The sequence below is a fragment of the Macrotis lagotis genome, chromosome 8 (genome assembly GCF_037893015.1).
Source record: "Macrotis lagotis isolate mMagLag1 chromosome 8, bilby.v1.9.chrom.fasta, whole genome shotgun sequence".
Lineage (NCBI taxonomy): Eukaryota > Metazoa > Chordata > Mammalia > Peramelemorphia > Peramelidae > Macrotis > Macrotis lagotis.
The window spans coordinates 184,851,343-184,878,016 of NC_133665.1; the positions used below are offsets into that span (position 1 = coordinate 184,851,343).

At 38.2% G+C, this 26,674-nt stretch overlaps 1 protein-coding gene across 1 annotated transcript in view; it reads left to right on the top strand.

Moving 5' to 3' along the window:
- The window catches only part of ERC2 (ELKS/RAB6-interacting/CAST family member 2), a 1,119,475-nt gene that overhangs the window by 570,920 nt on the left and 521,881 nt on the right, over positions 1–26,674 (top strand). Inside the window, 1 exon segment of the mRNA XM_074199159.1 lies at positions 18,664–18,799. Within this exon segment, the coding sequence (XP_074055260.1) occupies positions 18,664–18,799 (136 nt within the window).

Sequence of the window (26,674 nt, forward strand, 5' to 3'; positions counted from 1 at the left end):
AAAGTAATAGGAATTTGGAAACAAGCTAAGGAGATAAAAAGAAAGCACCTAGTTGCCCTCATTGAGTTCAGATAATTGGTCCTGAATGAACTATATCCCAAGACACAATTAATTAATAGATAAGATTTTTTTGAGTTATTGTCAGCCATCTCTGAAAGACTTCAAGAATGAGAGGGGTTGTCACTGGTATATAGAGGCAAATGTTGAAACTGAGTGGGGCCAGAAAACTGTAGAACAGTAAGGTTGGTTTGGGGAATGTTGAGATATATCATTAAAGGAATGGTTAGTGAATATTTACAAAGGAAAGAAGCAATGATCATTAAGCTCATTAGGAACCATCAAGAAAAGGTTAGTATACAATATTCATATCTTCATTCATAAATTTACTAGACTGTTAGAACAGGAAATTATCATTGTAATTTCCCTATGTTTTAGTGTGACTATTATCAATATCTTTTGAAAGTTGCATGATAGGGGCAGCTAGGTGATGCAGTGGATACAGCACCGGCCCTGGAGGAAGGAGAATCTGAGTTCAAATTTCACCTCAGACACTTAATAATTACCTAGCTGTGTGACCTTGGGCAAGCCACTTAACCCCATTGCCTTGCAAAAAGTAAAAAAAAAAAGTTGCATGATAAAACAACCTGCAGGAAATCATGAACATAGGAACTTTAGTCTAATTTCTGGTCATATGAGGCTGGCTGGTCACTGACCATCTGAGGGCCCTAACCAACTCTTTAAGATTATGCTGTCAAATGGTAGCAGATTTGCCTTGGTAAAAGGAGCTTCCTCACTGGGAAGGTCCCTGCTCCAGTAGAATGACAGGTCTGTGACAGACAGAATCTGGCAGCAGCAAAAAACTGTCAGACATGACGTTTGTTTTATGTTTTATGGTTTGCAAAGTGCTTCACATACATACATAATCCTGTGCGGAGGTCACAGTAATCCTGAAAGGTAGGGGATACATTGGGTTGCAGAGGTGTGACCCATTGAACCTAATCATGCACGGAAGTGGCATTTATTTATTGATTTTTAATGAATATTTTATTTATTTTTCCAACTACACACAGTGATAGTTTTCAACAATCATTTTTGTGCAGGGTTTTGAGTTTTACATTTTTGTCCCTCCTCCTGACAGAATAATAATATCTTAATCTATGTAATTTTATACTAAACATGGATCCATATTAATCAAGTTGTGAAGGAAAAATCAAATCAATACAAGGATAAAAGAGAGGAAAAAAACATAATGCCTATGACAACTTTTAAAAATTCAAGATTTAAACTGGTCTACATTTAATTTCCACAGTTCCTTGTCCAGATATGGGTGGCATTTTCCTTCACAAGTCTTTTAGAATCGCCTTGTCCTGCTGAGATGAACAAGTCCATCACGGTTGGTCATTGTTACAATGTTGCTGTTTCTGTTACAATGTCTCTGGGTTCTTCTTCCTTCACTCAGCATTAGTTCATGCAAGTCTTTCCAGACTTTTCTGAAGTTCTACCACTCACAACTTTTTAAAGTACTACGGTGTTCCCTCTCATTCACATACCACAGTTTGTTCTGACATTCCCTAATTGATGGGCTTCCCCTCAATTTCCAGTTCATTTCCACTACAAAAAGAGCTGATATCAATATTTTTGTACATGTGGGTTTTTTACCCTTTTTTGTGATCTCCTTGGAATATAGACCCAATAGAAATATATATATATTTAGGTTTTTTTTGCAAGGCAAATGGGGTTAAGTGGCTTGCCCAAGGCCACACAGCCAGGTTAATTATTAAGTGTCTGAGACTGGATTTGAACCCAGGTACTCCTGACTCCAAGGCCGGTGCTTTATCCACTATGCCACCTAGCCACCCCTCAGTAGAGGTATATTGATGGATCAAAAGGTATGCAGTTTAACTGACTTTTCAGGGTAATTCCAAATTGCTCTCCAGAAAGGTTGGGTCAGTTCATATTCCATCAATGAATTAGTGTTTCAGTTTTCCCACATTTCCTCCAACATTGATCATTTCCCTTTTTTAGTCATATTAGTGAATCTTATAGGTGTGCGGTGGTACCTAAGAGTTTTATTAATTTGCATTTCTCTAATCAATAATGATTTAGAGAATTTTTTCATATGACTATAGATAGCTTTAATTTCTTCATCTGAGAATTGCCTTTTTATATCTTTTGACCATTTACCAATTGGGGAATGACTTATATTCTTATAAATTTGACTCAGTTCTCTATGTATTTTGCAGCTGAGTACTTTGTAAGAATGCAGTAAGTTGAGAAATTATTCATTATGCATTTTATAAGGTTCTCTATATCTTCTTTGATCACAAACTGCTCCCTTTCCATAGGTCTGACAGGTAAACTACTCCTTGTTCTCCTAATTGGCTTATATTACCTTTTATGTTTAAATCCTATACCCCCTTTGACCTTGTCTTGACATAGGATGTGAAATGTTGTTTTTCTGTCTAGTTTCTGCCACATTGTCTTCCAAATTTCCCAGCAGTTTTTATCAAAGAGTGAGTTCTTATCCCCAAAATTGAATTCTTTGGGTTTATCACAAGCAGATTACTATAGTCATTCACTACTGTTTCTTTTGTACTTAATCTATTCCACTAATCCATAACTCTATTTCTTAGCCAACACCAAACAATTTTGATGACTGATGCTTTATAATATAATTTTAGATCTGATATGACTAGGCCACCAAAGGTGATATTTAACCTGCAGAAAAGAACCACCCTTTCTTCCTGATACTCTTTCCTCAGGAAAACAAACAAACCAACTCAGTTTTCAACATCCTACTTTGGCTTTATTCTCTTCTTAATGATCTGATTTTCTTTTTTTGGACCTCATTTTGCAAATCCTCTTAAGTATCACAACCAAATTAAGTATATTGGCCAGGCTCTCTGCTGAGCTTTTTTTGTTCTATGTTCTCTCCTTTCTATATTCTCTCCTTTAGTAACCTAAATAACTTCCAAGGGTTCAGTTTCCATCACTAAAGCAATGACTCTCATGTTCACCCATCCATCCATTCATCTGTCGATCACTCCTCCATCTATTTGTAATCTGTCTGTCTATCTATCCATCTAGTCTATCTAGCCTGTCTTTCCTGTCTAGCCATCCATCCATCCATCCAAATATCTATCCCCACATTACTGGTTGCCTATTGACAGCTTTTCCTTTGTTTGTTTCTTTCCTTTCTTCTTTCCTTTCTTGGCAAGGAAATGAGATTAAGTGACTTGTCCCAGGTCACGTGGTTAAATAAGTATTAAATTTCTGAGGCTGGGTTTGAACTCAAATCCTCCTGATTCCAGGGCTTGTGCTCTATACGTTGAGCCACCTAGCTGCCTGCACCTGTTAAACATTTTGAATGGAAGTCCTATAGAAATTTCAAATTCAAATCAGAATTTATCATCTTTCCCTTCAAATCCAGCCTTTAGCTGAATGTTCCTGTTTCTGTCAAGGTCGCTGCCATCCTTCTCAATTCTCACTTTCCTGGCCCTCCTTGACTCCTCACTGACACCCATTGTATAGATCCTCTCACTTGTCAAATATTATCAATTATACTTCTGCAATCACTTCTATGCATCCTCTTCTTCCACTAATATGATTGCCATTCTTGTTCAGTCCCTCTTGTCAAGACCATTGCAAAAGCCTCTAATGGGTCTATTTGTCTCCCCTTCCCCACAACCACCACACTGATTTTCTAAAGTAAAGGCCTGACCCTTTAATTCCCTTTCTCAACAAATTCTGAGGGTTCCCTGTATTGGACCTTTTCAGTCAGATAGAAAGTCCTAGATATATTACTTGATGTTTGTCACAGTCTGGTCCTTACCTACCTTCACAGTCACATGCATCGCTCCTCTAAGATCCCACACTCTGGTCTTCTTATAGTTCTCCTCACATTATAATCCATCTCTCATTCACCGAAGTAACAAATGTCAGGAGTCAGAATTTAAACTCAGGTGTCTTTGTTCCAAATCTAGTAGTCTCCCCATTTTGGACTTTGGACTAATTAATCTTTATTTGTCTGTTCTGAAAACCATATTGCCCATACTTTGTCAAAATTATTCTTGTAATCTGAGGCTATTTCAGCAGAAAATGTGATGTTAATCTCAACCTGTTTTAAGACAACTGTGTCCTGATACCACCCCTGCTGCTCTTGGTAAGCTTGACATTGTCTTCCTTTCTGACCATTAACCCCGTTCATCAGCTGGGGCAATTTAGTCTTATTTTGGTGTGTTGTTTTAGTCCCAGAACTCAAAATTAGGAGCAATGGGTCAAAGTTACAAAGAGACAAATTTAGGCTTGAAACCAAACTGAACCAAACAGGAGTTACTGTGTCCATCTAGTCCTATTCTTGTTACTTTGCACCATTTCATATAGATTATTTTTTTAAATTTATTTTCATTGATATTATACACATGTATATTTTAAGGTACAAAATTTCCTTCCACCCTCCCTTCCCACCCCCTTTCTCCTCAGTGGCAAACTGTCAGGTTAGCATTGTATATACATATTTTGGTAAAAATGTTTACAGATTAGTAATTTTCAGTATGAGAAATTAGGATTAAGGGAAAGAGATACATAAGAGATCATTTGTATAAAGTGTTCATCAGATTCTGAAGGGTTGGTTTTACATGTGAGTGTGTTTTGTTTTGTTTTTCTTCCTTTGGATAAGGATAATATAGTCCATAGCTATTTCTTTCTTTTCTTTTCTTTTCTTTTCTTTTCTTTTCTTTTCTTTTCTTTTCTTTTCTTTTCTTTTCTTTTCTTTTCTTTTCTTTTCTTTTCTTTTCTTTTCTTTCCTTCCTTCCTTCCTTCCTTCCTTCCTTCCTTCCTTCCTTCCTTCCTTCCTTCCTTCCTTCCTTCCTTCCTTCCTTCCTTTCTTTCTTTCTTTCTTTCTTTCTTTCTTTCTTTCTTTCTTTCTTTCTTTCTTTCTGTTTTTGCAAGGCAGTGGGGTTAAGTGACTTGCCCAAGGCCACACTGCTAGGTAATTATTAAGTGTCTGAGGTCGGATTTGAACTCAGGTCCTCCTGACTCCAGGGCCGGTGCTCTATCCACTGTGCCACCTAGCTGCCCCTATCCTAGCTATTTCATATATATTCTTATATTTTTTTCGTGTTCCTCCTCCTTGTTGGTCTTAATTCCATTCTAGTATTTCATTATTTAAAGAGTGCTAGCAAGTCACTTAACATTCCAGGCTCTTTTGCCAACTGTTTTGTTGGAATAAATGTATTTTATAGCCATTTCCAATACTATATCATAGTCTTATGAATAGTCTTAGTTCCCCAGTTTCCTCAACTGTAAAACAAAGTAGCTGAACTCAATGATCTTTGTGTTTTTTTCTGAGTTTAAATCTATGATCCTGTAAGTAATCTGAGGCAAAACACTGAACTTCCCCACACCTCAGTTTCCTCAAATGTTAAATGAAAGTTTTACTTTCTAATGCGCTAGATCAATTATCCTAGGATTTTATGATCTTCTGTCTCACAGTTGTATTTAGACAACTCTTTCCTTCCTCACCTCTACCTTCTGGCCTTCCTGGCTTCTTTTGAGTCAGCTCAAGCCCTATTTTCTCCAAACCTTTTCCAGTACTTAGTTGGAGTACTTTCCCACTGAGACATCTTCATTACATCTTCTAGTTCATTAGTACATGGCTGTCTGTGCTTGTATGTCTCCACTGTCCTTCCAGCATTTAATTTTAATACTTTTACTTATTTTTGCCAGTGTGAGCAATTTGACTTGGTCTTCCAAATTTGTTTTAACTCACATTCTTTGGTTATCATTGAAAATGGATGTTTTTTCAAATTATTATTAGCTGTTTTTGCTTCTTTATTGAAAATGACCAACTTAAATACTTAGACCAATCTGTTATTGTATGTTGGGAATGAAATCGATGATGTTTTCACTATTCCTTATAGAATTTAATCTTTTGTATTTTTCATAAATATTTCCCAATCTGTCATTTTTATTTTTAATTGTATTTTATTGTGATTTTTAATCTTAATGAAGTTAAGTACGTCTATCTTGTTGCTAATAATCACATCTGTTTGTTGAATAGCAAAAAGGTCAGTTGTTTATTTCTTTTGATAATAAAAAGGCACTTCCTGGATCTCCCTTATTTTTGGTACATCCAATCCTTTCTTAATTTTCATTTCTGCTTTTCATTTCATATTTGGCATGGTTCCTTCATACAATTTCCTGCTGCTGACATTGTTGAAATTTTTAATGCATTTTTTAAAACCTGGAAATCATTTCCCCATATTGATTCTTTTATTGTATGCCTCATACTTATTCCCCTTTCTCATCTATCCTCCCCTTCACCAACTCCTACCTATTTATTTACTGGGGATTTTACTGAATGGTTTTTTTTCTGAATATTAACTGGTCTCTTTTTCTTCTCCTTCTTGCTTCACACATTTTGGATATACCACAATTTTTCTTCTCATCTTTTCTACACTAACTCCCTCACCCCTTGCTTATCCCATTGCCTGTATCTAATATCTATCTAATATAGTTTATTATTCAAAATATTCTGATTTTGAGTATTAGGACAAATCTGTTCAATCAGGGGTGGTTTATTAAGTACCTACTATGGACTGAATGTTAGACAGACAATGATAAAAGTAAAACATTTTCTGCCTTCATGCCTCTTATATTTTAATGTCTATTTCAAATTATACTCATATTACAAATTAAAAAGAAAAAAGTTGGAAAAAGGAGAACAGAAGTTGATTTATGCTATCATAAATATCACAAAATTCATGATTTATGTAATAATAATAATAAAAATAGCTAACATTTATAAAGGATTTAAAAGTTTGCAATGTAACTTAATTAACATCTATTTCCTGATTTGATCAGATCAGTTGAGATTTAGAGCTGGCGGCCATTGAGTCTAGCTCCTTAATTTTACAGAAACATATCAAAGTCTTGTGGGATGGGCAGGGTAATAACTTTTCACATTTTTCTAATGAGTAAACTGAGGCCAAGTAACATTCAGCAATAGAACACTGAGTTATGAAGACCTGAGTTGAAACTTGGCCTTGTTATTTCCCAACTATGTAATTCTGAGCAGGTCATTTAAATCTGTTAGCTTTAGTTTTATTTGTAAGTCTACATGTTTAGCCCTCTTTCTACTAAAGCAATATATTTCAACATTTTAAAATAATTTTACTTTTGCTTTTATAACAAACAGAATTACTATGTGGGACATATGCATCCAGTATTCTCTGCTGAGAAAAAGAGAAGACTGTTTCATTCTTTGTCTTTCCAGATTGTTGAGGCATTATCAGTTATTCATTTTCCTTCAACCATCTTTTTGTTTATGCTGTTGTAGTCACACTGTCCATTATTCTTTGGGTTTTGTTTATTTCGTAATGCATCAGTTCATGCAAAGTTCCTCATGTTTCTCTGAATTCCTCATGCTCATCACTTATTGTTGGACAAAATATTTCATTAAATTCATGCATAATTCATTCACTTATTTTCCAATTGGCAGGCACCTACTTGATTCCAATTCTTTGTTCTCCTTGTGAATAATTTACTATATAGTAAATTCTTTCTTTGACCTCCTCAGACATATTTGCCCAGTCCGTTACACCAAAGTAATAAGAGATTGCTGACAGAGTTATCATCGAGCACCAGAAGAAGTGAGAATTTAAGATCATTTGTGATGTTTCTGACATTTTAAGAACATCTAATTTTCACTTTGCTCACTGGTCTTTCACTTATTCATAGTCAACAAAGGACTGCCATTTCAATTATGTTCTAACTGCTTTTTCTTTTTGGTTAGTTCTATTCTTCAACTGTTCTTTTTCGATTACAACCAATGAATATTCATATACTATTATGTTTCATAATGCAAAATGAATTGTCAGTACAGTGAACCAGTATTTGGAGTTCTTCCACCATCATGTGCAAAATAAAATGAACTATGATAGTAAATCTAAGAGAAGTAATAGCACTGACTGAAGAAAACCTTAGTATGGCTCAGGATGAGAACACAATACAATCTAATACAATACAATACAATTCACATTTATTAAGTGATGTTCTAAGTGCTATGTGCCAAGTGATGGTGTAGTCTAACCCAGGTAAGAAAAGACACAAAAGGAAGCTTAAGAGGGAGAGGAGGAAAGGAATGGACTTGTCAGAAGTTCTGGATGGTAGTGTCAAAAGTAAGCATTACAATGGGTGGGAAATGCAGAATTAGCAAAGCTAATGAACCTTCTTTACAGGGAGATTTGGGGAGGGAATCTTTACCCTTCAAATCATAGGAGCAGAAGCAACTGAGGATATTGAGGAGATGTGAATACCAAAGCTGAAAGAGAGATTAATTATTTAATAAAAAAAAAACCTCCTGTACTTTCAGAAGCCTTGGCATTCATAGGGAAGAGAGAGATGGGGAAAATCTTGGCAAATATCAAGTTGGGAGGGGGTAATTCATCTATCTTAGGAGATCTGCCTGCTTCTCATGAAGAGGCTTTGAGAAGATTGGACTGCTCCTGGGCTATGCTCTTGCCTGAGCAGGGAAGCTTAGAGCATTGGGTTGAGATTCAGTGTATCTGGGTTCTGTTCTTGGGCTCTGCTAGTGTGATCTTGGACACATCATTTTGAGCACCTTGTGTCTCGCTTTCCTCAGTTGTAAAATGAAGGGGCAGAAGAAGTAGATGATCGCTACAGTTCCTTCCAGCTCTGAATCTCTTGTGCTGTGTGAAAAGCCAAGCTCAAGTTCATGGGGAACTCAGATTCATACCCAGGTTTTCAGCCTCCAAATCTGCTGCTTTGTCTCTGGGCTTGAGTTTCTTCCTTTGCAAAATGAATTACATTGCATGAGATGAGCTGTAAGGTCTCTTCCATCACTATGCTTATGCTATCATTCATTTATTTCTCAATTTTCTACCTTTTTAGTGTCATGGATTATGGAAACCTCTTAAAACCCCTGGAAAGACACTTTCTTGGAATAATGTTTAAATGCATAAAATAAAATGCATAGAATTACAAAGAAAATTGATTTTGTTGAAATCGTTATCAGCCCCTTAAAAATAAAAGACAAAAACCAAGTTCATGAAGCCCAACTTGAAAGTTCTAACATGGTACGCACTCTGAGTATCCCTTCTTGGCTCTGTCCTTTCATCCTTCCTTTTTTTAAAAAATCATTTCTTTCCTTTCTGGAACTTTTCTAAGGCTCTTCCAATAGGTTTTTTTTAGGGTTTTTTTTTTTTTGCAAGGCAAATGGGGTTAAGTGGCCTGCCCAAGGCCACACAGCTAGGTCATTATTAAGTGTCTGAGACTGGATTTGAACACAGATACTCCTGACTCCAGGGCCAGTGCTCTATCCACTGTGCCACCTAGCTGCCCCCCAATAGTTTCTTAAGGGGGAAAATGTGTTAATTTTCCTTAGATGTAGATGCCCATGAAAATATGCAAGAAGAGGAACCCAGCGCAAGTCTATGGATATGCTAGTACAGCTATTTAGGCCTTTCCCAGCTGTAAGAGAATGAGGAAACGCTAGTGAGGTAACTTGTTAAGAATTTTCAGGTTTTCAATATTGGAACCTGAGTGTCTTTTGTCTCCATTTGTAGTGAAGGAGTGTGGGAAGGGGGAGGACAGTTACCTTGCTAATCAGAGACTTATCTGCACACCCACATCCCAAGTGACTGAAGGCAAGAGAGAAGAGAGCCTGTTCTGTCGCCGTGTGCATTCTTTGTATGGCTCAGAGAGGGGAAAAAAATCACCATCATTTAAAAAAAAAGTTCTTATCAGCACAGAGCCTCACAGAGACCTCCAATATGGTGGTGATGACATCTGCTTGCAATTGCACCAGACGTGAATGAAAAGAGAGCCACAGTTACCAGCTGTTCAGCTGGGTGCCCAATCCTACTTGTTAATCATGGGAATTATATGTGTGAATCCCAAGGAAGAGTGCTGGTGGGCCAAAAGAATTCCCTGAAACCCCCATTATCTAAATGGCTAGGCCCAGAGAGGCCCCAAGAGCTGCCTTGAAATATTTGAAGGCTTTCATTTGAGAGCATGGCTAGATTGCAGAATGTGTTTATTCCCCTAGTTTTGCATATAGCAGCCTATGCAGTTGATTATGGAATGCTGATGACATTTTAAAATGATACGAACCTGGAAGGAAATCACTAGCATAGTGGATAACAGTTATCAGGAGATCTGGAAAGACCAGAACATTGGGTTGATGTGATAAAACTTAATAGCTATTAATGTAAAGATTTAGTTCACCCAGGCAAGATGGTGGGAGACAGGATTAGAAAGAAATTTGCCTGAAACAGATCTGGATATTTAAATGGATTGAAAACTCACCAGGAGTGAATGGTTGGATACACCATTCAAAACATTTAACAATAGGGTTAGGATACCAAAAACATCTTGGCAGGTTAGAATATTGTGATGAATTGGATCAGATGAAATTCAGACAGAAATATTATAAAGTTTGATATATGGTTTTACAATTAGAAGATTGGATAAGCATGATTAGATTTCTGTTTATCAGAAAATGATGTGAGAGTTTTTAGTGGATGGCAAACTTAACATGAAATAATATTGGCATTACGAACCAGAAAAGGGTCATGAGCTCTTGGAGTCATTGAGAGAGATTTTGTTTTGAACAACAAGGGTCTTTCCTAATCAGCATAACATTCAGCTTTGAGAGCCACAATTTAGGAAAAACATTGAGAAACTGGAGATATCCAGGAGATTGCCACCAGAATGAAAATGGATCATGAATCCATGCCATATGAGGACCTGGGAACTAAATGAACATGTTTATCCTGAAGAAAAGGCCTAGAGAGTCCATGATAGCTGCCTTTAAGTATTTGAAGGCCTTTCATTTGAGAGAGGGATTAGTCTTATCTTCCTAGATTCTCATCCATTTTCTCCCAAGTGCCTTAAAAAATAGGTAAGTGCCCATCTGGAGACAAACACAAAAATCTGGGATTAGCATGATAAGGTAGTGCAACACTCAATGAGTATGGGCTCAATAATAGCCACTGATAACTAGTATCTTTGTGACCTTAGGTAAGTCACTTAAAATCCCTGGGCCTTAATTTCCTTATCTGAAAAATGAGAGTTGCAGTATATGGCTACTCAAGTTCCTTCATGCCCTGGCTCTAGGAGTGTTTGAGGAAAACTGAAAATTCTGATGGTAGTATTTACAACCCTCATACTAACATTATTAGCAACATTCTTTTTTTTTAAGGTTAATTCACAGCTTACTTGCTTTATAATAAATATACTTGGTCATTTATAATGTTAAGAAAAATGTTTCTGGAAGTTTGCTTTTACACAAGTGGGAAAAAAGCTTACTCTTCCCCATTTTCTTTCCTCTTCTCTTACTCTCTTCCTTTCTCCCCTCCCCCACCCATTACCCAGTTCATTTCTCATTTATGGTTGAGAAACAGGGGGATAGAGAGCAAAAAGTCTTAGATTTGGGAGTTCAGATTTGGATTGTAGACCTTGCTCTCTTCTCAACTACCCTTTAGTAAGTTCACTGGATTCTCTGTTCTAGAAACTTTCCTCATCGAAGTAATCCTGCCATTCTTTATATTTCACCAATTTCCCTTTCTTCCATTTTCCTTTGTTATTTGTTGTTATTCTTCATTGGACTGAGTTTTAGAAGGAGATTGAAGAATGTTAAAGTTGAAAAGAATATATGTTTATTGTTGATGTATGTTTTCATGGTGAGCATACTTGGAAAAAGTTTCATTGATGCGTCAATTATTCCTGGGAGCTCCGCCATCATGATATACGTAAGTTACTCTGGTTAAAGTGGTTTCGAAAGAACCTCAGGAACTTTGGCATGATGGAGAAGGAGATGTGGGCTTCATAGGGAAGACATGTAGTGCCTCTCCCCCGGCCCCCAGCAGAATATGAACTCGATGTGAAAAAAAAGAAAGGATTCCAAAGGATGTTGAAGGCAATCAGAAGAAGGTGAAAAGGAATTGTTTTGTGGTCTTCTAGATAGATGGGTGATCTAGAAAAGTTTCATTATAATATGAAAATATCAATTAAGTGATAATCACTTTTACTTAATTATTTTTGCCCTGTGGGTGGAGGCAGTTCTTACCCAGATGAAATCACAAATCCTTGACATTTTGACGCATGTCCTGGGCTGCAGTCCGCAGTGTTGGACAGAATGTCCTCACTGGTGAGATCATGGGACCATTGGGGTGTGCAAGCATTGGTGTCCGCCCTTACTTTAGAGGCAGTTTTCAGTTTCATGCCAAATTATCTGGACCCAGTTTACACTCTTACTAGACCATGTATTTAAGGTTCTTTGCTAATTTAGAGTGCTAAGTTAATGTGAACTACTATTAATGTTATTAACTTGGGGTTGATCCTGGAAAATCAAAGCCTTGGGTGGTCATTGCACCCTTCTTACTCTTTTTCCCCAGGAAGCCTAGTAAAGATGGAAGAGATATAGCGTCTGTGATTCCTTCCCATGCTCATGGTAGAACTAGTCCCACAAAGCAGGCTGAGAAAATTCTTAGAAGACAAGATCTTTTTTAACTTTTTCAGGTCAAGGTCATTTCTCTTGTCCTTGAGAAAATGTGTGAGAGCCTGAGGTTCTCCCAAAGGCATTTTCCCCAAGGGAGATTGCTTAGGGAGATATCATTTAATTCTCTCTCCTGCTGCCAGGGAAGAGGAGCCACAGACAGGCAGCAATTTCAAACATTTAGGTTAATGTTTAGGGAGATGTGGTTGCCTATCATTGATATCATTAAATTGACCCTTAGAGACCTACTTATTAGGCTTTGTTCTTTTTTATGATAATTTGCTATTTCATGAGACAAAGTAATGTTTTATGATGAGTAGCTAATTCTCCCTAAAAATGATCTTTGTAAGAATTAGAAGTGGCCAGTTCATCTCCACGTGACTAATGTTTATGGAGCTCCAACCATGTGTATTAGCAGTCTGCTCATCAGGTCTCAGAGCTGGTCTATGTGGAGGAAACATGATATTCTACCCTTAAAGAATCTTCTAAAAGGAATGAGACAAGTACTCAAATAGCTCAACCTTCCAAAGTCAACAGAGGTGATGATAATGGGGATGGTAAAGAGGAGAGAGGCTGCTAGAAGTGCAAGGAATTTATTCGTGGAGAACTATGTAAAAGCAAGATGGTGATGGTGATGGTGATGATGATGATGATGATGATGATGATCATAATGATGGTGATAGATTGATGGATTTAGAGTTTGAAGACTCTGGTTTGAATTTTAGATCTGCTGTTTGCTTCCTCTAATACCTTATTATCCCCATTTTTAGAGGAAAAAATTGAACCTTAGCAAAGTTAAGTGACTTGCCCAGAGTCTCATCCTTTTGAGACTTCAATTTCTTTCTCTATGAAACATGAGAGGTGAGCTGGAGGATCTGAGTTTCCCTCCAGTGAGTATTGGATAAGGTTACTAGGGAGGTTTAGCCTGGAGAAAAGGAGATTTGGTAAGAGAGATGAGGGCTTGAAAGGGTGTGGGACAAGGGTAACTAGGCTTGTTTTGTTTTGTCCCCAGTGCAAGAGATAGGAGTAATGACTGGAAATTGCTCAGAGCAAAATTTAGGGTTTGCCTCTTCAAAAAATCTGTTAATAATTAGCTATCCAAAAGAGGAAAGGGCTTCTTTAGGGTCTGGGTAGAATGTGTACTTTTTGATTGAAAGTCCTTTAGGAAAGACTGGATGATGACTTATGGCCTATGTTGTAATAGAGATTCCAGTTTGAAATGCCTTGGACTAAATGACTGCTGAGGTTTCTTCCAAATGGGAGATTCTATGAAAGGGTTATCAGGCTCATGAACATGATAATCTTTCCCTTGGGTGAAGAAAACTGTTCAGTTTCCCTCCATAGAGAGGCAATCCTTGCGAGAACATTGGGTCATTCTGTCTGTCTGTAACAGCTCTATCTACCTGTATTTGCCTGATACATGAAGATCTAGTATGAGGATCTATCGGAGAAACTTATGATGAAAGAATCCTAGACAGGACACAGTAGTTGAAGGAATGCCACATAGAGGAGTTGGGCTTGGTTCTCTTTGCCCCCAAATTGCAGAATTAGGAGAATTGGGTAGAATTTAAAATGAGAGAAATTTAGGTTTAATATCAAGAAAACCTTCCTTATTGACAGTCGCCATTATTGTAAAGTACAATGGTTTAAATTGAAACTCAGCCTGGCTGTTGTCAAACTAACATTGAATGCCACCCCCCCAAGTATGTCATAGGGAGAAGTGGTGACTAAAGTCTCTTCCATCCAGGAAATCATGTGTTTCCTTACAACTTATTTTTAAATATATTAACCTGCTGTCTGCCTTGTTTATAAGATGAGTAGATTTGTAGATTCAGGAGGAAGGACCAGAATGGAGGAAGATAGTGAAGATGTATGAAGGTGAAATCTTGAAGCATTAAGATCACTGGAGATGAGGATGGAATTGACATCATTTAAAAGAAGGTGCTTTTAGCTAGAAGGTTTTCTCCCAGAGGTTCAAGAAAAAGGGGAGAGGTGAGGTCCTGGGACAATCATTGCAGTGGATTGATTGGGAGTCTTTTCAGTAAAGTAGTAGGCAAGACTCCTGACAGTGAGGAGAGAAGGGGTGAAGGTGGGATCTTGAAAAGGGAAGTGGGAAAACAAGGATGGAAGCTTGTTAGTGATCCAATGAGAAGAGAAAAAGGAACTAGTTGGGACTGGGAAGAGATTATAGGAATCCTATCAGCCCAGGTTTGTGATTTTATCTGCTAACATTCAGCAGCCTCAGAATAGTCAAGGTTTTCTTCATTTTTGCTATTTAAAATCCCTCTGCCTTCTTCAGGGGTCAGTTGGGATACTCCCTCCCATGCAAAGCTAGTCCTGATCCACCCAATAATGTTGATATCATCTTAGGGACATCTTATGCTCAGCATGTCTGAGGAAGGAGTGTCATAGTCATAGGGTGACAAGCACTGTCTAAGGTACACTGCAGTCTTCACCTGCAGGGACAGACTTACCAACATCATCACCCCTCAAAGATGGATAGAGTAGAGGGGGCATGGATAAGGTGGCACCACAGATAAAGCCTTAGTTCCAGTGGGAGATACAAGTTTACCAACCATAGTTATCTCTGACAGATGAGAACTAGTGGTCCTAGAAGACTATTTTTGGTGACCTTGAATACAACTATATGATTGAAGAAGAGATTTGATTTCTGGTGAGAAATAATTGAGATCTGATATCCGTCAGAGCACGGGCTTGGGCAACAAGATTATCAGAAGAATCCTGCAACTGCTGTATCCCAGAAGAGAGTTGTACTCGCCCATGTATTCTCTGTGTGTTCTCCTCTATTCAAATACCCTGGCATATGCAGTCCTTGTTTGTGTTTACCCCATATGTGATCCCCTTAAGTCCACTCTTCCCATTGAGGGCACATTTATTTAATGAAGAATTAAGCTCGCTATTTTGGGGGAGAATATTCTGTCGTCCCTTTCATTACTATACTATTTCAGTGCCTTTTCTCAGAACTGTCATCTCTGATTGACCAGTAATGTAAGTACGTTAGTAGGAGTTTGTGAGCTGTGCTTTTGAATAGAACCTAGGGTAGCATTTTTCTCAAGCTTAGGGAAGAGTTGGGCCCTACATATTACCTATTTACTTAACATATTGAATGTGTTTTTATTAGAATGGAAGTGCACTGAGGGCAGGAAAGGTGTTTTGTTTTATTTTTGTATCCTCAGGACCTAACATGGTGTCTTGCTTATAGAAGATACTTGATAAAGTTTGCTGAATTGAATTATTCAATAATGGCAGGGAATGGAGGATGGTATGGAGAGAGAGAGAGAGAGAGAGAGAGAGAGAGAGAGAGACAGAGACAGAGAGAGACAGAGAGAGCACATGAGAGCAGCTCTTAGAATTATGAGGGAAGGTGGCAGAATATCCAATATCCAGGAGGTCAAGGGCAAAGAGAAGGATAGACACTACCAGAAAGGTCAGTGAGTAGCTGCAGAGCAGGGCTTTGGAAGTGTCAGAGTAGCATTTTGGCCCGAGGGCCTAAAGACATTTTAGAAAGTTACTTTTTAATGCCAATAGACACATTTAGAATTATGGAAACCTTTCCCAATTTTCAAGTTGAGTTGGCAGCATTTGCTACAGAAAATAATCACTCTGCCTGCCCAAAGACTGTAGCTATAGACTGTTTTCACTGGTCAGTAATAAAACTCACTAATTGAAGGTTAATTCCTTCTTGGTTACTGAATTTTGGAAGTTGATATGTGCTTGGTTTGTGAGGCTGCCTTTTGGAGACAAAGGGCTATGTTAAAGGGTGACCCCAGTGTACCCCTTGGTACAGTGTATCCCATGGGCTCAATAATGGTGGCTAGTATCTTTGACTGTGATTTTTATTGTGGCATTTCTCTGAAGAAAAGTCTACCTTAAGGAAAGATACACTTATCTTAGAGGGAGTAGCTCAGCCTTGAGACACCCCTCCCTAGCAATACCCCAGTTATCACCTCTGGTAGTTGAGATAGGAGGATGAGGAATTTAGGAAGAAGGCCTCAGTTCTTCTCCTTTTGAGACATCATCCTAAAAGAATGTTCTGGTTGACCCTACATACCATACCTTGTACATTTATAGAGTCATAATTAAGAGGAGCTGAGGGCCCAACAGATTGATTTATGAGCTCTGGGCTTCTTTGAGCAGTTGTGGTCAGAAGCAGGGGCCAATGACGTTTCTGCACGCTTGGTTTATTTTTTATTCTTGAAGGTCGTTGAGTTCTTAGAAGGCAAATTCGTAATTCCTTTGGCAAAGTTATTGATTTTCTGTAGGGCAGCTCCGTTCATTGGTCTTCTCATCCTGCAGATGCTTTTCTATCCGTGTGCTTCAGGATGTCTCCATGTCCATCAGTATGGGAGCTTCTTGTTCTGGGACAAGATTATGGTGGTCATGTCTCTTATCCTGTGCCCTTTTGTTCCTCTCCTTGATCTCCCTCATAGAAGATGCTCTGAACATGCTAACAGCCTTGCCAATAAGCATGTATTAAACACCAATATGTGCTAATACTTCTATGTCCTATTCTAATTCCATAAAGAATGACAAAAGAAAATAAAATCAAGTGAACAAGCAAAAAACAACAGTGCCTAACCATTCCCTGCTTCCTCCAGTTGGGCAGTGTGATGGGGAAGAAAAAAGACTGAATTTTAGGGACACCTTGGTTCAATATCATGCTTTTCCTCCAATTACTATTTTTGTGTGTTTGTTTTTCCTTTGTTTTTGTTTTTCCATCACACAGTTATTAATTGTGTGACTTGAGTGAAAAATCACTCAACTTTTCTAAGTCTCCATGTAAAAGGAGGCAGTTAGGTTCAGTAGCTTTTCCAGTCTCTTCTTTTGATCCTTTGATGGATTCACTTTGGATATGTTGTGTATGAGAAGCAGGGGTGTTGAACTAGCTAGTTCACTGATCCAAATTTCAGAAAAATCTATATTTTGAACCTAATTTCCTTTAGAATTTCCTCCCTGTACAACCTGCAAAATTTTTTTAAATTAGATTTGCTGATTTGATCTCTTTTAAAAATGTCCTTAAACAACAATGTTGTTTAAACAATTGCAGTCATTTCAGGAATAAAAATATCTCCAATTATACATGGAGGTACTGGTATACCACTCTATATAAACCACATGACCTGGATTTTCACCATCCTCCTTTAATCTTCTCATTATCTAGTTTGTCTTAAAATCCTGAATGTTGGTATTTTGACATATGATCAGCACTTGCTTGGGATCCCTGATTCTTTTTTCCTTGAATGAATTGATTAATTGGGAAGCCTTGTGCTATAAGGGGTAAAGAGCTGGACTGGGAGTCTAGAACCCAGTTCAGTTTATTAAATAATTTTCAGCATTTGCTCTGGTACAATACACTATGCTAGAAGGTGGAAATACATACATTAAAATGAAATTTCCTTCCCCCAATGAGATTACATCATATTAAGGGCAAACAATATATACCCAAGAAGATAAATACAAAGTAATGCAAAATAATTTCAAGAGGGAGAAAAGCTAATTGTGGATAAGAGAGAGGGAAGGGACCAAGTATTTGTTAAACTCCTAATGTATTTCAGCCACTGTACTAAGTACAATCCCTGGGAGGAATGTGCCAAATTTATCCCCATTTTACAGTTGAGAAACCTAAAGGCATGCAGAGAGATAAAGTATCTTGTTGAGGGTAATACAGTTAGTAAGTGTCTGAGGCAAGATTTGAATCCAGATCTTCCTGAATTCCAGTGCAGCGTTCTATCCACTGAGGCACATAGCTGCTCAAGTATGCAATACAAATTTCATGATATTGGAGACAATCAACCCACCTCTCTGGTTCTGAAACAGCTCTCTGAGACTTATCTACCAAACCCCAGATGTTGGAAGGAAGTCCCAAAACAATGAAATAGGGACATTTGATATATTTAGTAAAGGTTATTGTGTGGCCTGTTAAGCCCAAAGAATAGTATTTATCCAAAGGTATCCATTTTTTAACTATTTTTAAGAGAAAGTTATTAATATACATTCTTTATTCTAACCCATATCTTTCTGCTATAAAGTTACAAAAGGAAGACAGAGTTATGTCATTTCTTTGGTATTCACATGTTACTGTATCCCTTGAATTCACAAAGATTCTTGTATGCTTTTCTTAGACATATGAAGGATCAAAATAAGAAAGTGGCCAACCTTAAGCACAACCAACAATTAGAAAAAAAGAAGAATGCCCAGCTACTGGAAGAAGTTCGAAGGAGAGAAGATAACATGACAGACAACTCTCAGCATCTACAGGTAAGCTTGTTCATCAGCTCTCAAAATTTGCCAGAGAATTTTTTGCCCTTGGATGTCACCATTTACTGGGCCAAAAATATCCAGAATGATGTGACATTGAATCTCATTCTCTTATAACCACCATGTGTAAAATGTGATCCCATTAAGGGCAATTTTCAAAATGGTGTTGAGAAGAACAAAAACAAAAACATGAAAACCTCATCCCATCAATGACCCCATTCTCTGTGTTCATTTTTGTCTTCTCAAGGTAGTGGAAGGTGAATACTCTTACATCTGCTTGCCAATTCAATGTCATACCTCTCTTAATCAGATGTAATGTAAAATGGAAATGTGTGTTTTTAATTTCCCTAAAGACCTTGATTTTCAAATATGACTCTTCAATTTGTTTCTGTTATTTTGCTCAGTAGGGAGCTATACAAAGGTTGGTGAAGCTGTTTAAAAAAATCTCATTTAAAAGTTTTTTTATTTTGATATTGGGAATGACATGAATTATGCTTTCCTTCTGGGTAATAGAAATCCCTCTCAGGGAAAAGCATGTCTCCTTGGGAATAAAAATCCTCCACCACATGGAATGTCAATGTTAGCACATATGGGGACAGCAAAGCACCTATAACCCAGTCTCCAATAAAATAGTGTCACTAAAGGAAAAGCCAACTGTGTTCAATGGAATAAGTATTTATTATGTTCCTTTTGTATGCCAGACATTGTGATAGAAGAGAGAATATTCCATTTTAAGGGCTTGCTTCAATAGAGATGGCTGTGCTTAACTTTGGTGCCAATTCATATTAAATTCTAGTTAAAAATTACTCCCAATCAGTGTTAAGAAATTTTGTCATTTGCTCTTCACTGTTGTCCCACTGAAGTTGTTACTCAGTGGTTTATCTATTGTCTCCCCCATTGAGCCCTGAAGTTCTTTGATGGCAGAAATCATGGGTCTACCTTTCTTTGCCTCCCTAATGCCTAATAGTCCATCAGTTGATAAATATATATTAAGCACCTACTGGGTGCCAGACTCTGTGCTAAGCCCTAGGAATACAAAGAAACAGTCGCTGTTCTTTGAGGAGCTCACAGTCCAATGGGGAAGACAACTCCTAAACAACAAAATTATTTTGTGGTTGGAGATCATCATGACAATTAAATATTTTTTAATTAATTGACTGTCACTGGGGAAGAATCTTGGTTTAGCAGCTAGAGAACTGACCTTAGAGGCAGAAAGACCTCAATCCCAGTCCTGTTTGCACAAAATGGTTACGTGATCCTTGCAGTTGTCTTAAGAGAGTGCCCGGGCAACTCTCTAGGACTATTAACTGCAAAGAAGATGCTGCTCTGAAGTAGTGGATAGAACTTACTCACTTGGAGCTCCTTGAACCAATGACTTCACACTTTTGTCCCTGTTGCAGATGTGAAAATTATTATTGAAAGGGAAGTGACTCACTAAGAAGTGACCAAGCCAATCCATGTCAGAAGCAGAATTTGAACCCAGAGCTTCCTGATCCCAAGTCCATTGGTCTTTCCCTTACAACACTTGGCCTCTGTGCTTTGTTGAATGGCTTCCATCTGTAGGTGATAGAGATCAAACAGATTAGAAAACTGTTGGACAACTTAAATTCTTAGCCGTTGTTTACATTTTTTAAATATTCCATTTAAGAAGTCTGTTCTAAAAGAAGAAACATGATAAAAGCCTGCACAGCTTCACAGCTGCCACAATTGTGTCCTGAAAACTTCTTGCCTGTGTGACATTGGGTAGGCTACCTAACCTCTCTGAGTCTCAGGCTCCTCATCTTTCCAATGAGCATCAAAATTCTTCCACTGCCTAGTCTGTCTCATGGGATTGTTGGGATGAAAGATCTCCATAAATGATAACACATTCTTGAAATGGGAATTACCATAATAATCATGATTCCTTCTATGCACTGACTAATTGATGAATTTAACTGTTGGCTACCCATTTCCTTGCTCATGTTGTGCCTGAAATAGGTGAGAACTGCTAAGATGTCTTCTCTGTATGGAAGGGACCACATGGAGGAGATTTTCTGTGACACTTGCCATGCAAGTCTCAATAGCCATAAATCACAGACAAATCTTCTATTAGAGGATTTTGTTCTTTTAAAAATGTTTTTGGTGGCTACTTTATTACATTGAATTTTTTAGTGTAAAAAGAAATGATCAAAATTCATTTTTTATATGCAAACAGTTTGGAATATTATGAAGAACTCTTGATATGAATATTAATTGTTCTCTATTTGACCTTGCTCAAGTCATATAACTCCTCTGGGCCTTGGTTTCCTTCAAAATTCTTTGTATCTTTAAGTCTTCATTCCCATCTGAATATGCATTTTTAAAAATGGTCAAAGTTGTGATTTCAGTGTTGGGAGCTCAATGAGGCACTTTCCCTACCAATGGAAGCCAATACCTCTTCTTTAACATCCAGTCTTGGAGAGTTTCCTGGCTAGTGGGAGCTTAACTTGCCAAAGATACCATAGTCAGCATGGCACAGTGGTGAGCCTTGGACCTAGGTCAGCCTACCTCTGAGGTCAACTCAGGATTCACTACATTATGCTTCCTCTTTCTGAATATGTGTGTGTGTTTGTGTGTGTGTGTGTGTGTGTGTGTGTGTGTGTGTGTGTGTGTGTGAGAGAGAGAGAGAGAGAGAGAGAGAGAGAGAGAGAGAATGAGAACCTAGAGCAGGAAGTCTGATAATGAGACATTATATAGAGAGGGTCACTGAGCAAACTCACAATTCCTGGATTGGTGGAATTCTTTCCTTGAAATTATGCCACTTGAAATACTTCCTTCTTTGAATGGCTATCTTTCTGCACCTCTGTCCATGTTTGTCTTTGGTGGGTTCCTCTCTACTCCTGGTTACACATGTTGCCTCATATCGTTCTAATCCTTTCAGTATTGCTCTCAGTGGTGGGGGGAGAGGTGTAGTCCTCCCTCTGCATTCACCTTCTCCTCTGCCCCTGCTTCTATTACTACAGTTTTAACACTTGCAAAGACAATATAGCCATGATCTCAATTGAGTCCAGCATTAAACCTTAGTCTCATTTTCCAGATGGGCAAACTGAGACTCTGGAACTCTGAGTGACTTGCTCATGATAGTAACTGTCAGAGGTGAAAGAATGAAGGATCTGAATTTTTAGTACCCCACTTCAAATCCCACACATGCTCTTCCTTCCTGCCTGTGTGACCTTGAACTACTCAATTCCCCTTTCTAGATGTCAGTTTTCTTATTTGTAAAATGAGTGATTGACCTCAAATATCACTTTAAACTCTACCTCCATGATTATTTTTTAAAATATTATGTCAAATTTATTGTGTTATCCAATCTGTCACCTTGCCTCTCAGATATAGATTTAAATCATTGCATTGTAGACTTGGAACTAGAGGGAACACAGATGGCATCTTGCTGACTCCTCACTTTACTGATCAATGAACTGAAGCACAAAAAAGTGAAATGATTTACCAAGCTCACTGTCAATGGAATGGCATTGCTGGGATTTGAATTCGAGTCCTCTGATTCTCAGTCTTATGCCTTTCATCCCCAGCTAGGCTGCTTTTTTAATAGACCTATCAAAAGAAATAATGAATATAAAGCAGCTTGTAAGCTTGAAAGGATATAACATATATATATATATATATATATATATATATATATATATATATATATATCTTCTCTCTACCTCTACACCATCTGTGTCTGTTTATCTATATCTGTGTCTGTCTCAGTTTGTGTCTGTAAGTGTCTTTGTTGGTGTTTATATTATATCCATCTTGGTATCTATGTCTCTGTGCCAATGTCAGTATCTTTTATATTCTGTTTCTTCATTGTAGTGTGGAACGGACTTTGTATTCTCCAAAACCATGTAAGGAAAATCCAAATTTTTTAACATCTTACTAGGTGAAAAAGATGTCAAGTAATGATGTATTCATCTCTATCATTGTATATATCTGTCATTTGAAGACAAGACTGTACAAAAATGTATTTCTTGAAGTTTGACCTCTGGGTGATGAATTTGTAGGCTCCAGCAATGTATGGAATGTGGAGCAACTGTTATCTCTATCAATGTCAGGTGAACCCACAGAGATGCAATCTTAGGAAGTATCAATATGTGCTGTTTAAGATTTTATTGGGTAAAGACATCAAGACCCTGCTTGTCAAAATGGGAATTGACCCAGAGTTGGAAGGGTTATAGAATACTCTGGAGGACACAGTCAGGATCCACAATGATCTCAGCAGGTTCTTAGAATAGTGAGACTGATTCTCATAAAATAGAATTTAATATGGAGAAATGTCTCTCACTTGAGTTCTGGACATAGACTTCATCAGTACAAGCTAGAATAAGATCCATTAGCATTTTGTCTAAAAATAGATATAAAATTGATATCACATGCCTAACTTGGAGAACAATGGAGGGGGGGTAATATGGTGTAAACCTGAAAATGCTGTCAAAATGAGACTTATGGATATCTTGTTATAACAAAGAGAAAAATCTCTGGATGGGTCAAGAAACTGAATTAAGAAATGGAAGGTGCAGGGCAGCCAGATGAATAAAGCACTGACCCTGGAGTTAGGAGGACCTGAGTTCAAATCTGCACTCTGGTACACAGTGATTATCTAGCCTTGTTACCTTGGGCAAGTCACTTAACCCCATTGTCTTGCAAAAAAGAAAAAAAAGAAATGCAAAGTATCTATTATTGTCAGTTGATCTCCATTTTGCATTCTGACTCACTTTCTTTTTTTTTTTTAGATTTTTTGCAAGGCAGTGGGGTTAAGTGACTTGCCCAAGGCCACAGGGCTGAGGCTGGATTTGAACTCAGGTACTCCTGACTCCAGGGCTGGTGCCCTATCCACTGTGCCACCTAGCCGCCCCATCTGACTCACTTTCTTGGAACACTGTTAGCTACATCACTCCAGAGTTATGGGGTAACCTTGAGGTGTTAGGGGTATCCTTGTCTGATTATATTTCTAATAGTGTCATCCTTCATTATTAGCCACCAGGACTTAATGACCCACTTCTATTCAAACAGTTAATTAGATTATGCAAAGGGACATTAAACAAACCTTTTCCCCTGGCACCTAGAAGCATGCCTCAATTTCTGAGGGAGTAAGCCTCCACTTGATGAACTTTCTTCTTTGACCTTGCCTAGTTTGATTCCTAATATTCTGATGAGTCTGTATCTTGGCTGCTATTGGTCTGGTCATTCCTTGGAGCCTTGATGCTTGACATGAGACCATAAACCTAGGTTTTCATTCTGTTCCTGGATCTCCTGAGAGCTCACCTTTCATGGCTTACAAGGTCATGATCATCTCAAATCTTCTTCACCTAAAATAAGACTGAATAAATACAAAATAGCAAAGAACTGAGACCTTGCCCAGGTTGGAATTGCTCAAGACCTCTTCCTTTACAGCATCATTTCACTAGAACTCCAACTAGAAGGAAAAAAAGACTGATCAAATCATTGGCCCTGACTCCCTAATGCCTCTTGAATGTACCCCAGTTCTGGAGACTTGCCCATTCACAAATCCACCCATCCATCATGTGGTTAGCAGACCAGAACCAGTTTCAGTCTGTCTGGGCTTGGTCCCACTCAGGGAGCAAGGCGGAAGCCGGTTCTCCAGTCTCATCCATTTAGGGGAGGCTTCCTCCCCACATTACACACAAATGGAGTAATGGAAGATTAAGGCAGTTAAGAGACTCATTGGAGTCTACATGGTAGGTATAGGAGCTAGAATTTGAACCCAGGTCTGTTGACTGCTTTGCTTCCACTGTTCTTTTCTTAATTATAGCTCAGGGTGTTACACCACTTTCCAATTTATAAAGTATTCTTCAAACTTAATTTTCATTACTGAAATTGGATGCATTTTTTTTTTCATGCTTTAGAAATGGCTCTCTGAATAAACAAGGCTTTTCGAAGACCACATGGGAAACTTTGTAGTTTTTGGCAAAAGTTTTCCCTGGGCAGTCGATTGAGTTAATGAACTAACATCTGAAGAGATGTAAAAGCCAATATTCCAGGCCAGTTTTTTGTTTGGTGTCTGCAGAGTTCTATTGAATTTATTGCCTGAAAACAAAAATGGGCTCTTGTATGCTTCCGTTTCCCGATGATCGGGTCCTGGGGGGCTGTAAAGTTTCTTCTCTGTGAGCAGTTAAGCTAGAGTGTGATTGGTTAGAAACCAAGGAAGAATGCACACTCAGACCTAGACTTTCCATAGAAGGATGAGGCCTGCCAGAAAGAAAACCTGGGTTTTCCCATCTGCCATCTGCCCAACCCTAGGCCCAGAATTGTGCCATTGAAATATTCCCTTCTCCATTTCTCTGCCGCCTTCCTTAGAGGGCAAATGGGCTAGGAGAGGAGCTGTAACTAATGACATCAGCCACAAGAATGCGTAGCTTTTAGTGAAATATGTACTTCATTATGGATTTCATAAGGTTCACCAAGTCCATGTTTTATGAAGGAAGCATATTTGTATACGCTACCACCACCATCTTTAAGCTTTCTGGGTCAATGGCAACCACTGTGTCACCTAGGCCTATGACCTCTTGGGTCATCCTTACCTCCCCTGTCTCATCTGCCTTGATATTTGCAATCTGTTAGCAATCTTATCATGACTTGTTTGTACCTTCACATTTCTTGCTCTCTTCTCCACACTCATCTAGCAATGACTCTCACTCAAGCCTTCCTCACCTCTCCCTTTACCCTGGCTATTTCAGAAGCCTTTCAGACTGGTCTCCATTCCTGACATCTCTCCCCATTCTAATCCATCCTCCTCTCAGCTGCCAAAGTGATTCTCCTAAACTACAGGTTTGACCATATCACCCCTACTTAGGAAGTGTCCCCTCTGTCTCTAGGATATAACGTGAAGGTCTTTGTTTGACATTTAACGTTCTTCATTACTGACTCTTTCTCCATGGATTATGGTCTAGCTTCACTAGCCTTCTTGTTGTCACAAGTACATGACCTTCCAGCTCCAGAATACATAGACAAATAGCTAAACCAGCAATTTGTCCCTTTTATTTAAATGAAGAGATTTATTTTGTCTTGTTTTCATTGTGTAGTTTAAAACTTAGAGCCAGCTTTGTTTCTCATAAAGGCTCCATATAGACAATCCAATGAAATCTTCATTTAAAATAATTTTCTACCATACTTATAGGACAATTTGCATTTTTCTATTATAATTCAGAAGCTGACAGATTTTTCCAAACATGATAGGCCATGAATTTTATAACTGATGATTAAAAACAAAATCTATATTGTTGTAAATAACATAGTTATGTATGGAGGCTCCCCCTTCTCTGCTCTTCTTAAAGTATGACTTGTTTTTCCAAATGTGCACAGCCCTGCATATTTCTTCTGAGAAGCGGCCTCCACTTTTTCCTGAGGATTTGTGACTTAATCCCAGGCTGGGCCCCCATGGGTGTAGACCCCTCCATGCAAACACTGCCTATTTCTGTGGAAATCAAAGGTCTTCCCTTGATCAAGCGCTGGCTAATCTGCTGCTGAACACCCCTTCCCAGAGGGAGAATCGGGCTCAGGATTCTTTCTGTATGGCTTTCAGGTTGCACCCCATCAGTGAACCTTCTGCTACCGCAGGAGAAGTAAATGTTTAAGTTGGAAAAAGCCACATATTTGTAAAATGAAATCATCATAGTTATAGGGTAAAAGAGTGATAGTTCTTTATGTCAAATGGGGGGGGCCAGGAGAGGGACTCCTGGGCAAACCTTCTCCAATTGGCTCTAGGAGAATCTCGAGGTTCTCAATTTGCATCATCATATTTATTAAGAAATAATCTGAGAGACAATGTGATATAGTAGATGAAAGCTAAGAAAATCTGGGTTTCATTTCTTCTGACACGCTGGTTGTGTGATACTG